The sequence below is a fragment of the Lacerta agilis genome, chromosome 7 (genome assembly GCF_009819535.1).
Source record: "Lacerta agilis isolate rLacAgi1 chromosome 7, rLacAgi1.pri, whole genome shotgun sequence".
Lineage (NCBI taxonomy): Eukaryota > Metazoa > Chordata > Lepidosauria > Squamata > Lacertidae > Lacerta > Lacerta agilis.
The window spans coordinates 31,259,451-31,272,238 of record NC_046318.1 but is presented as its reverse complement, the minus strand read 5'-3'; the positions used below and the strand labels follow the sequence as shown (position 1 = coordinate 31,272,238).

Genomic DNA, 12,788 nt, shown 5'->3' with positions numbered 1-12,788 from the left:
GAATGCGAGCAGGTTCTCCTGTCCAAAGCATTTAGCTATTATATTGGGTATCAGGTGATAGTTGTGTCATGGCTGGGTTGATCCAAATTGAATTTGCGTGTCATTTGATACGTTGTCTGTGGTAACAAGAAATTATATTTTGGAAAGGCTTGATAACTTTACTAAACAAATCTATAAATCCATATCCTATGCTGACCCAGCTGTGTCTGCCTGCTTATGCAGTGCAAGACTGTTCCAGGCCAGCGGTGGTGGTGAGGACTGTTGCCATCATCATCGATAGAAATTCAAACTCCCTCGCAGTGAGAACAATCCACACTGTTCTTGGCTTCAAGGAATTGTTTGTGGTCTTGGATCAGAACAGGGATGATAGTGTATCATCCTCCCTGCTACACTACAGCCTTCTAGGCTGAGCTGTCAGAGGTAGTTCAGGGACTGAGAAGTTCAGAGGGTGGCAGTATGGGAGAGGGCATTCTGTCTTAAGGTGTGCAATTCCTTGTCCACATATGTGAATCTGGCACCTTTGTTGTGTAGTATTCATCATATGCTGAAGGCACACCTCTTTCATTCTGGCCTTTGACACTTTTGATATAATTTTAGCATCCACCCTATCCTTTTTATTGTAATCTGCTTTAACTGTTTTTAATATACCGTATCGGCCCAAATATAAGCCACCCCCGAATATAAGCTGCATTTTTAAAATTGGAGGGGGGGGGAGAAAAGAAAAAAACACCCGAATATAAGCCGCTCAATTCCTCGCTGCTCCTGTCTGCATACTGGGGGGGGGGGGGGAAAGGAGCCACGCTGCATTGCTGGTGGCCTTTCCCCTTCCTCGCTCTGTCTCTTCCCGGGCCTTGGGGGAGAGGATGCACGGGGCAGGCACTGCTTTGCTGCACTCCTGTTGCTGTTTGCCCCGTGCTCCTGGCTGCATACCATAAGGTTGTGAACTTTTAACTTTTCACTGTCGGAATTTGGGGAAAAAGAGAGTCTGATATTCAGGCCAATATGGTATATATTTTTAATTGTTTGCAACTCACCCTAGGACCTTATGGTGAATGTCAGATAAGAAATATTAACAGCAACCTCTAAAAATTACATTCTCCATAACCCGAAATATATATTTTTAATGCTCTTTAAGCAATAGGTCTCATTACTACCCTTTGTTAGCAATAGTTGTGTAAATGTTTTATTTCTAAACTCAATACTAACCTTAGATTATTTCTTCCAAATGTTTCTCTGAATGTAACTATGTATGCTTTGACTTGCACAGAGAAGCCTTTGTTACTGTTCAGTTTTGTGGGTAAAAGGTGCATGATCGCAAATAACATGCAGCAGCCTCTGTATACCAACTGATGGGGATTTCTGCTTCAGATGGACACAGGCTTGCTGATATCCACGTCTTCAAAGTATTGAATCCTATTTGCTTGCAATAAATACTTAAAATTGAATTGTCAAAATCTATAATTATTTCCATCAGTGGAGACCTCATTGCATCTGAGGGCTTAAAGTGTACTTATCTCTAGGTGCCAATCAGTCCTTTATCACAGGCATCACCACTGTTTAGCAGTGCCAAACTTTGTTCAAACATATGTAATTTGTTTGCTAAGCTGATGAAGGTTTTGGCACCTGCCTAAGAGGGGAGGAATAGTTGTTACCCGAGTCAGCCTTCCAATTCCTGAACAATACTTCACTCAGACTATTCTGTTTTGTAATTGAAAGCACAAAGAGATGTTGAAAGTCTTTAAATTCCTGTTTGTTGTATTATTAAGAATTAAAATTAATCAGACAAAACTGAATAATTCACATATTAAAATCTATAGTGCTGCATCAAAGCCATAAAGCAGTTCTTTTCTATATAGATTATGACCACCAGGGCAGCTTTTCAAAGCATATAGGAGCTACATTTTATCTTGCGGTGTTCTTAAAATAATTATAATCCTATACTCTGTCCACTGTAGCTGCTGGCCGAGTTGCAAAGTGCCAAATATATATGCAGTGGCATTCCAGCCTTCGTCTGCTGACAGCAGCAGCCTGCACTCTGAGAAGCTTTTTTGGAAGGTCAGGAGCCCTTTGAAGCATATTCGAGGTGCTGTCGGGAGTGCATGGGATGGGGGAGGGAAAGCCTAGGAAAATAGTGCAAGAGATACAATGCATCCTTTCCCTAGGTTTGAACTCAGTAAAAACCAAGCTTTGTGCCCTGAATTTATGGAACTGCTTTTCAGTCAACTTGGTTAAGACAGAACTAGCACCGCTCCTAAAATACACAGGAAGCTTGTGGACATGACTCTGTTTTTTTTTTTAAAAAAAGAGGCATCTGAGATCAGTTAGTTGCATTGAGTTACTTTCTTTAAGAACCCCTGGTTTCATTTTAAGAACCACTGGTTTCATATACTATACTGACAATTAAATCATAGGTTTCTTTTTCCTTGCAGTTGCTGTGATTGGCTCATCAACATTTGCCGGAGAAAGAAAGAACTCAAAGCACGCACAGTATGGCTTGGATGTCCTGAAAAATGTGAAGAAAAATATCCAAGAAATGCTATAAAAAATCAAAAATACAATATCTTTACATTTATACCTGGGGTAAGGCTACTAATGATTCCTTAAAGGTGGGCTTAGTTTATGTCCCTTATAAATTGTCTGTCTTACAATATTTTAAAACAAATAATTTGAATGATAAGTTGTGCAATCATTTCATGCTTATTTGCAGTTCAGGCATTCCTCTCTTCCCACTGAGAAATGTGCTTATTGGTTAAAGTGATTAATGTGATCAGTGATGATTACCTGTGAGGAACAGAGAATGGCAAATTATTTTTAGGTATTGTTTTTATTTAATTTGTCTACCACCCTTCATCCAAAGATCACAGGTATATATTTTCTTTAGAAAAACAAAGGCACAATAAAACATTTGGGGGGAAACAATAAAACAGCAGAACCAGAGAACGCCCAACAATAAATATAGTTAATCTTCTAAAGCAGTGGTCCAAATTATTTCTGGGCCTGTGGGCACATCTGAAATTTTCAAAAAGTTGCCATTCTGAGCTTGAACTGTCACAAATAGTCGGGAGTGCCCTCTCTTCATACCCACTGCATGCATGTGTTTCTTGGGTACTGAGAGGGATGCAAGCTGGGAGTCAGGGTGTTTGGGCTGGGTGTTCATCAGTACCCAGCTCTACCTCTCTTTCAAATCAGAACCAGTGAAGGCGGTGAAGGTCCTGTGTGAGTGTCTGGAAGCGGTTGGAGGATGGATGGCAGTTAACAGATTGAGGTTGAATCCTGACAAGACAAGTACTGTTTTTGGGGGACAGGAGGCGGGCAGGTGTGGAGGACTCCCTGGTCCTGAATGGGGTAACTGTGCCCCTGAAGGACCAGGTGCGCAGCCTGGGAGTCATTTTGGATTCACAGCTGTCCATGGAGGCGCAGGTTAATTCTGTCTCCAGGGCAGCTGTCTACCAGCTCCATCTGGTACGCAGGTTGAGAACCTACCTGCCCGCGGACTTTCTCGCCAGAGTGGTGCATGCTCTGATTATCTCTCGCTTGGATTACTGCAATGCACTCTATGTGGGGCTACCTTTGAAGGTGACCCGGAAACTACAACTAATCCAGAATGCGGCAGCTAAACTGGTGACTGGGAGCGGCTGCCGAGACTACATAACACTGATCTTGAAAGATCTACATTGGCTCCCAGTATGTTTCTGAGCACAATTCAAAGTGTTGGTGCCGACTTTTGAAGCCCTAAATGGCCTCAGTGGAGTATACCTGAAGGAGCGTCTCCACCCCCATCGTTCTGCCCGGACACTGAGGTCCAGCTCCGAGGGCCTTCTGGCGGTTCCCTCACCACGAGAAGCCAAGTTACAGGGAACCAGGCAGGGGGCCTTCTCGGTAGTGGCACCCGCCCTGTGGAACACCCTCCCACCAGATGTCAAAGAAACAAACAACTACCAGACTTTAAGAAGACACCTGAAGGCAGCCCTGTTTAGGGAGGCTTTTTAATGTTTAATAGATTATTGCATTTTAATATTCTGTTGGAAGCCACCCAGAGTGGCTGGGGAAACCCAGCCAGATGGGCAGGGTATAAATAAATTATTATTATTATTATTATTATTATTATTATTATTATTATTATTATCCAGACAAAGTTAAGTATGTTGATGTTTCATTGATGTTAGTAGGATAGATAAGCATATGATTAAATCTCCCAGCAAAGACAAATAGTTTTAAGTGTTAAAATCTTATTAGATTGGTCCTACAGGTTTGGGTGATTTAAAATACCTGTTAATGAATATTTTTAATCCTACGCTTCAGGATAGGTACATGTAAAACGACCTCTTAGTAAAATGTATGTCCGATTTAAAGGCTTTATAAACTTAACTTCAAATTGTTCCCTTGCTGGAAGCATTGCATTGCATTGTATGTACCTTCAGGTTGAAGTAAACACAATCAAGAGTAGAAAAAGACCTGTCTGTAAGCTACAATCCTATGCTATCTTATTTGGAAGTTAGCTCCTGTGACCTCAGTAATACCGACTTCTGAGTAGACCTGTAAAGGATTGTCCCGTTAACAATTTTTGTGCAAAACACAAAGTGTGATTTGTAGAGAAGTGAGATTGATTCATTTTTTTTAATTGGGTAAACTTGTGGCTTGTATACATTAATGCTATATATGAACATGTATTTAGTATTTGGTAATCGGTTATTAAGTATAAAATGTGAATAACAAAGCAAGGCTAAAATCCATTTACTCACATTCATTCCTTATCCAATTTTTTTTAAAGAGTTAATATTGCCTTTTTGCAGTTTTAAAGCTGTGTATTACTATAGTGGCACTAAATTGTGCATTAATGAGAGAGGGATAAATATTTTCCTTTATTTTGAGCTCACAAGTAAACCAACCTCCTATTTTTATTTTTTTTGTTTTTCACATCTCTGTTGAAATGTTCCTCGCAGAGTGTTGACTTTAAATGCAGAATAAGTGGTTGGAAAGTTAATTCCCCAGTATGGCTAGTGGTACAGATTACAAAAACACCCATAAATGTAGCAATTGTTTTTATGTAAGAAACCTTTATACGGTGTTGGCTATTATGTGTTTTATAGGCATATAACAAAACCCTGTATTAACTAAATCCAGTTTAAAATAATGTTCTGTCTCTTCAGATTTTCTTTTGGCTTATTATGGTTTTCAAGATGCAGAATTCTTTTCAACACTGACAATAATAATTTGTTGTAATACATTTTGTGCAAATCACAAAAGGGCACAGTTTGGCTTTATTTTTTTTGTTCTTTGACTGATTTCAGTAAATTCTATGACTTTAGCATTGATTCTTTGGATAGCCAGCCTTGTTAGTTTCTAATTTAATATTTGACTGAAAAGTAACTCTTGAGGGAGAGGTGTTTCAATGAGTGTGAAATAAACAGGCCATTATATACTGTGCCTTTTTCCACAGTAATAAATTATCTTGTTGGTTACTTGTTGACAAGAATGCTGCGTCTTTCAATTCTTAATTTCAGTAAGAATGCAGATTTTTGTAAACCTTGTGCACTGGTTTTTTTCCTCTCTCCTTACACTCCCCCTAACCCACCAACATTATTCAGCTAGCTGGCACAGGCATGGATATTACTTATAACCCCTTCTTTATTAAAAAAGAAAAAGTGAGTCCCTAATGTGGACTCCATAATGTGTTTTCTTTTGAGAGTATTAATGTCAACTGCTTTCATGCAGACAAATATTTTCATCTTCATTGCATGAAACCAAAATTTTCTCTATTTACACTGAACGTTTTCCTAAAGGTCATTAAGTATACATTTAGACATTGATTACTGTAGTTAAATGCACAATGTGTGTTTCAGGGGTTTAGGCAGAGTCCCGATGCCTGCAAAGATCAGCCATGATTTGTGAACACCTGTTGGCACAGCATAGTCCAGATGCATTATTAGTCTTGGAATATTTTTTCTTAAACTTTTCCTTAGGAAATGGAATAGTTTGAAAGCGTTTTGTAATTGCACAGTTGGAATCCTATTCTGGCTTTAGTATGAATGCAAATTACTGAGCTATTAATTGATACTAACTGGGATTTTAAATTAATTAGTGGTGAGGGAGGAAATATTGTTACCCTGCTGAGATTAATTTATATAAGAATTTAAACATTCTAGAACAGAATAATCAAGTTTCATTGTAAATATAAACACAGTATTTCTGTAGCGTACTTCTTAGCATTTGTACACATACTTGTAAATCAGTAATAACTGCTAAACCAATTGAATTTCCTTGTATTGAAATTTCCATAATACGCTGGTTTGTCTGGAGCTTACATTTGAATGCACCGTGCTTGCATTCCACCCACATGCAGACTTTGGGGTAACATTCTTTATTTTCATATTAAAAAAGGAAATGTATTTAAACATAAATAAATTACAATATTAACATTTTTCCCTTGGGGAGAGTAGTTAGGGATAGTAGTAGAGTGACAGGTTATATTATGCTGATTTTATTGTACGGTACAATCCAGAGCAACTATTTTGTATCACTTTGATTATATGCATACTGTTTCCTCTTATAACTCTTTCTTTTTGGAAGGTTATGTACTTTTCTGTATTCATTACTCTTGTTCCTAATGGCTAGGCAATGCTGGAGTTGTTCTTTTATCACATTTGTTATTGAATAATGTCTAGGTGTGACTAGCTCATACCTCACATTAGCCATGAATTTAGAGAACATTAACCAAATCACTGTTATCTCAGCTTAGTTCCCCATCTGTATTATGGAGATAAAACTAAAGTATCTTTTATAAGCTCAAACATTTTTTGAGGATGAGTAGCATTGGCCTCTCCTACATACCGTCTTCACAGTCCCATTCCATGCATACAATTTCATGAGCCATGAAAAAATGCTTTTCTTTTAATTTTGAAATTATACTTCTAAACTTATAAAAGTATGCTATGGCTCACACTGTCACCCAACCTTCCTTGTGTGCTAGTTTTGTTTAACAAAATATATAGCCTGAAAACGATTCTTAGCAAAGGTTGCTATCTACAATTCTATATGATTCTACGATTCCATTAGTAACCACCAAACACTTACCCCCCTCCCATTGCTAAATTACAGGGCGCCCCTTAACAGTGTCTGTGCTCCTGTAAAGGATACTCTCCATTACATGCTTGCACTCTGCTTATAAGCTTGTTGTATTGCTAAGTATTGCTAAGATAATACATGTTTAGTCTAATGAACATTCTTTAGTGCTACAATAAATGCTAGATACTATTATGCCTACATTGTGGATGAATTTTATATTTAATATTTTATATTGGAATAGTGATCATCATTAAATGTTCATGTTACTATTGATAGATTTTTCTGTGATTGCGATTGTTCAAGCCATGTTGAAAGCAGCACTAAAAAGGGGGTGGGGGAGAAACTATTATTGATTATAATTGTGATTAAAGTTCCTGTTACATAAAAAAAAGGTTTTGCATACTGGAAATATTTTTGAAAGCACCATTTCCTGGTTTTTCTTTTTTCTTTCACTTTTAGGTTTTATATGAACAATTCAAGTTTTTCTTGAATCTTTATTTTCTCGTAGTCTCCTGCTCACAGTTCGTACCAGCGCTGAAAATAGGCTACCTCTACACCTATTGGGCTCCTCTGGTAATGAAAAATGCTATACAACTATATATATATATATTTCTTTTATGAGCTTGTGTGCACATGACCAGTAGCGGCCAGTGTGGTTGTATAGAACTGTCTCCTAACACTGATGGCATGGCAGCTTACCTGGGAAGAGCAGTGGCAGTGATGTTGGGTCTGTGCACATACGCTGGCAAGAGTACAGGATTGGCTCTGCTGGTGTGTTCTTGAAACCCAGCTCTGCCATTGTCCCATCCCAGCCCCTGACAGCAGCTTTGGGGGTCAGCTCTATGGCTCTCTTTCACCACACTAGCCTCTACCACACATGAAAGACACTCAGTGCAGAAGAAACATTTCCTATTTCTTAATGGTTAAGAGATCAGGAGTATTCTTCTGATTTCCATGCTTCTCCCATTTCTCACTTGAATGATCTCCCTTCTCTTTTCAGAGCTAGTGTCAAACCACATGGTTTTGAACCAGACGCTGAAGCCTACTTGGTTTGAGATATTTATGGTTTTGTGCAACACTAACCATAGTTAGTGGGGGATTTTGAATGAGAAAGGAGCAAATGAGAATATGATCTTGTGAGGAAAGGAGAGGAATTGCAGGGGTACTCCTGGTCTCTTAACAACACTTCACAGATCATGACGTGTTACATCTGAGCCGAGTCAGATAAAAAAAAAATGGGACTCTCATGTTAAATGGACCTGTGTGTGTCTGGGAAAAGTAAGCACATTTTTTAAAAATGCACTTTTATCTATAATAAAAAGTTACAACTTGTATGTTCTATAATTTAAGAACTACCATCCTACCTATGCTGTCTAAAAACATTGGAAGTATCTGGCTATAGCCAGGATATTACATTTAACATTTGTCATTGATTTTATTTTCAAAGGAAATTAGCCAAACTTTTTTATAACTACTCCAGGAAAAATTCTATAAGGTCTACATTTCGCACATAGTTCAAAAGTGGGTATATCTGATCTAGTATATGCAGCTAAAAAACAAATGTTTCAGTACATTTTTGGAAGTAATTGATTCAATGGAACTTACTCCTAAATAACTTGAGTTTTGGCTCACTATAATTTTTAACCAAAGTCAAGTTACCCACCTTTAAGGCAAAAACAAAAACTCAAGTTAGGAGATTAGTCTTTTCTTGTTACATCTCAACCTTTATTTAAAAGCAATCATGCTTGATGATTTTTATCATGCACCTCAGCTTCATGTCTTGGAGACCACGGGTTGGTTCAGCTGTAACATCAAAACCATGCTCTGGTGTTACATGCCTGAACCTTTGGCTCATATGCTTTCCCCTCGCTTGAGCTTGGAATGCCCTTCCTCCTTTCCTGGTTTGAAGCAAGTCATCTTTCGTGTGTGCTTGGTCTTTAAATAAGAATTGAAAACCAGGGTTTGCTCCTGATTTGCAGAGCAAGCACAAACTGAAGCTGCACAGAAGGGAAAACTATGATGTACCTTGAACCAGGAAAGGAGAGATAGGGGTGCCAGAGCCCTACCAGCTCTGTTAACACAGCTACACACCCATAGTTGGTTGTTGCATTTGAACCATCCCATTGCCTTTTAGATGTGAATTTATCTGGAAATAGCTTTGAGTGGAGGGTACTATATTTTGTTCTTGTGATGAGAGCCTATTCAATAGTTTTATCACATGTTTTGGAAATGTTTCCAGAAATCATTGGCTATGTCTCAGATTTCCTCAGCTGTTCTGGAATAACTATGACCTTGGCAAAAGGGAAGAAAACACAAAACAAAACTCCAAACAGTCCTACTAAAATGAAATATAAAGCGCATGCTTTTCTTATCTGTGGATTTTAATAGAAATATTTTCCATTTCGGGAAATGTTTGTTATATTTTAAACAGGGATTTGTTTTGGCTGTCACAGTGCTACGAGAGGCAGTTGATGAATTTCGTCGTTACCAGCGAGACAAGGAAATGAACTCTCAATTATATAGCAAGCTTACAATAAGAGGTTGGCAAACTTTTTTTCCCTGTGAATCATGAATAGCATTCATATTTTATGGTCTGTGCGAAGTACTGTTTCATTAAACAAGACCTCCAAATTATGGCCAACCAAAAAAACAACAACAACAGCCTATTACCATATACTGTGACCTGTTCGTGCTTAACAGCCTCCTGTGTTTGTAATCCTAGGCAGGCAGCAAATAGAAGGTTGCCATACATGGTTGGTGGGTTTCATTCAGTGCAGTGGTCACTAATTATGCTGGCCTAGTAGATTTTACTGAGGGAAACTAACAAGACTACCACTAGCTATAACTGATGGAAATTATATGTTAATCACTATCACTTGAATATGGCAAAAGAATATGCGTTCATCACACATAAAATACATATGCCAAAATTCTCTAAAGAGTGCTGTATAAATTCTTTTTAAAATGCTGGCATTATAACCCAAAATAAACAATATATGAATCATGGATTGCATTTAACTCAAAGGTTGTGCACGTCTGCACTAGATTCTTCAAAGATGAAACTATCAAAGGCAAAAGGTTATGTTAAATACAGCATACATTTCTCTTTTGTGTTGATCTTACTCAAAAAATAAGCCAATATATTTGGTAAAACTGCTGAATAGTTCTTAATTTTATTTGGTGTTTAATATAACAATAATTAACATTCCGTTTTCCCTCTGTTATGTATACATTGAAATCATCCATATGCATTCATCCATGGCTAGCCTTTGAAAAAAGATGAATACTATTAACTAAAACTCTGCTTATAAATTTCCATTAAACGATGCCTTTTGTTGAAGCTTATACTGCTTATTTTCTTTATTTCATGGCTCCATGTATTGAGTATTCTTTCTGAATGTAGAGATTTTCTATCATCTCTTAATTGTAGCTTGCTTCATTTTTATATCACTGTTTAGTTTGTCACTTTCTGAAAACCTTCTGATCTCCACGAAGGATAGACAAAATTGCAGGAGATTTTGTGGCTCCTAATGGGCCAGTTCAGGGAAGAACACTCATGTAGGCTTGCTCTCCCTCTCTGCATGTTGGAAAACACCCTCTTACACAACCCAGTTGTGCTCATTTGACTAGTAGGGGCAGAATGTGGCTATGGATACCTAGTCAGATATGTATCCAAATGTGCACTTTGTCCATCTGTTGTACATTACTTTCAGCCTCCCTCCCCCTCCTATTCCAACCAGTCACATGCAGCACTGTAGGACAATAACTTGTTTGGGGTGAAAGTTGCTACATAGTACTGGCAAGCAGTGCAACTCACCAAAGCATGCAAGGCAGGGTGCATTGGTCCCGTTGCCTTGGCAATGGCTCAGCAATGGTGATGCATTCCCTTTTTCTTTGTTCTGAAATAACAGCAGATGGAGGGAAGAATGGCTGCAAATGAGTACAAAGGAATGGAAGGTCACACTTGTTTAAAAACAGTTTTGTTCCCCTTGGAATGGCATCTTTTGTAAAACTTTCATAAACTTTCATAACCTCATGATGCATAACAAGGGAAGTTCATGCCTTAGTTCTTAAAAGGCAATGCCAGGAATTCATGTTTTATAGTCCTCTGCTTATGCTATCCTTGAAGAGAGAGTATTTTTCCCTCTCCACTCCTTGCCTAGACACTTGCAAGTTCTCTTCTCCTCTACCCCCCAATCAGTCCCTTATGAATATTGTTATTATTTATTAAATTTATGTCCCCCCTCCCAAGAATCCCTTTGTGCTTTTGTTGCGCGTCTGAACTGAGTAAGTTTGTTGATGATGAGAGTTCCATCCTGCAATCATGTTTCTGGAGAAAACCAGAAGTATGTTTTCCCAATTCCCAGCTCATTTGTGTGCGCGCTGTTCTTACTAAGGGTATTGAGTGAAATCTAGTGATGTCTGTCTGACCTAGGACAGATGTAGCATGGACAGCATTTCCTCAGTGACCGTGTTCACATGTACCAATAAGCCAAGAAACTTGGCTTTATAGACCTTACTGCGTATTAGCTGCTTGCTTGTACACACAGTCTTATCACTCCCGGTTGCACAAGCAGGTAAGCAAACAGGGAAGGGAGTAGCTTAACATTATGTCCAAACCCAGGATTGTGGTTTGTTTATCCCTAACAAGTTAAGATTCATAAACAAGCAACTCTTGGTTTAAGGCTGGCTAGTTCTCATGGCTTGTCATGGTGAAACAAGTCATTTGTTCCATTTCAGACATTATGCTAAGCTATTCTCTTTGTGGCTTGTATATTCATTTGCATGAAGGGAAGATCAAAGTGGCTGTGATTGGACCAGGTGTATCAGCTCATACACAGGATGGTTTATTAAACCAAGGTTCTCAGCTTATTGTTATGTTGGAATGCAGCTACTGCAGGGGGAGTTTGTATGTTGGAAGGTGCTCCTTGTGGCTTTCTTTAATACAAAACTTCAACATTCCCCCACATCTTATAGGTAGTATTGTAATTAATGGACATTTAGTATATGCTGTACCAGCTATAGGTCTCACAAAGAATCGTAGATCAATATAGCTATTTTAATAGTTAACAGCATTAAGCAGTACAGTAGCTTCTTTGAACAGTCTTAGTACTGTTGCCATGGCTCTTCTGCTTAAAATGGAAATATAGCCACTATTACTGACAGGTACATATTTCCCACCTAAGAGTTTACAGTCATGTGATCCATTATTCTGGGAACAATTGTATGGTTATTTACTAAACCTGCAAAATGAGTGTCCTAGATTCCAAAATCATTTGGACTGGAATATCCTTGCTACAATGGCATGACTATTAATATCTCCCCCTCTGGGTGACACTATGCTTTTGCATCTCTAAAATTTGACAGTTGTCACAGTTACTGACGTTTCTTGGCTAAGAGCACTTTGTAGGTTTATTATTCTTCAGTACCAGGTCAGTTTCTTACCAGTTATTGCTTTCTATTTGCTCCTGTCCTAATTACTCTATTGATCTCCCATTGCTTCAATTTCTTGACCCAAAATTTCAGAGCTTTGCATGACTACAACAGCTTGTTTTAGAAAATTGTCATCTTTTTTATGTGAACCTCCTTGATAATTTTGTTGTGAGTTGGAAGGACAGGATGCAGATTCGAAAACAACCGGAGGTTTAGCTTTTTTGACTAAGCACATTTTTGGAATTTTTATTTATTTACTTGAACCAGGTTAGCTAACCACAGTATCTTTA

General features: G+C 38.3%; 1 protein-coding gene across 6 annotated transcripts in view; it reads left to right on the top strand.

Moving 5' to 3' along the window:
- Positions 1–12,788, top strand: part of ATP9B (ATPase phospholipid transporting 9B (putative)) — a 124,650-nt gene that overhangs the window by 16,894 nt on the left and 94,968 nt on the right. For 2 of the 6 annotated variants that reach the window (XM_033154766.1, XM_033154765.1), the window contains exons 3-5: positions 2,430–2,580; positions 7,525–7,638; positions 9,497–9,605. In XM_033154766.1, coding sequence (XP_033010657.1) covers positions 2,430–2,580; positions 7,525–7,638; positions 9,497–9,605 — 374 coding nt within the window. Of the gene's footprint in view, positions 1–2,429; positions 2,581–7,524; positions 7,639–9,496; positions 9,606–12,788 lie in introns of those variants that run through there. The other 4 variants (XM_033154769.1, XM_033154767.1, XM_033154768.1 and 1 more) reach the window with 4 other exon arrangements.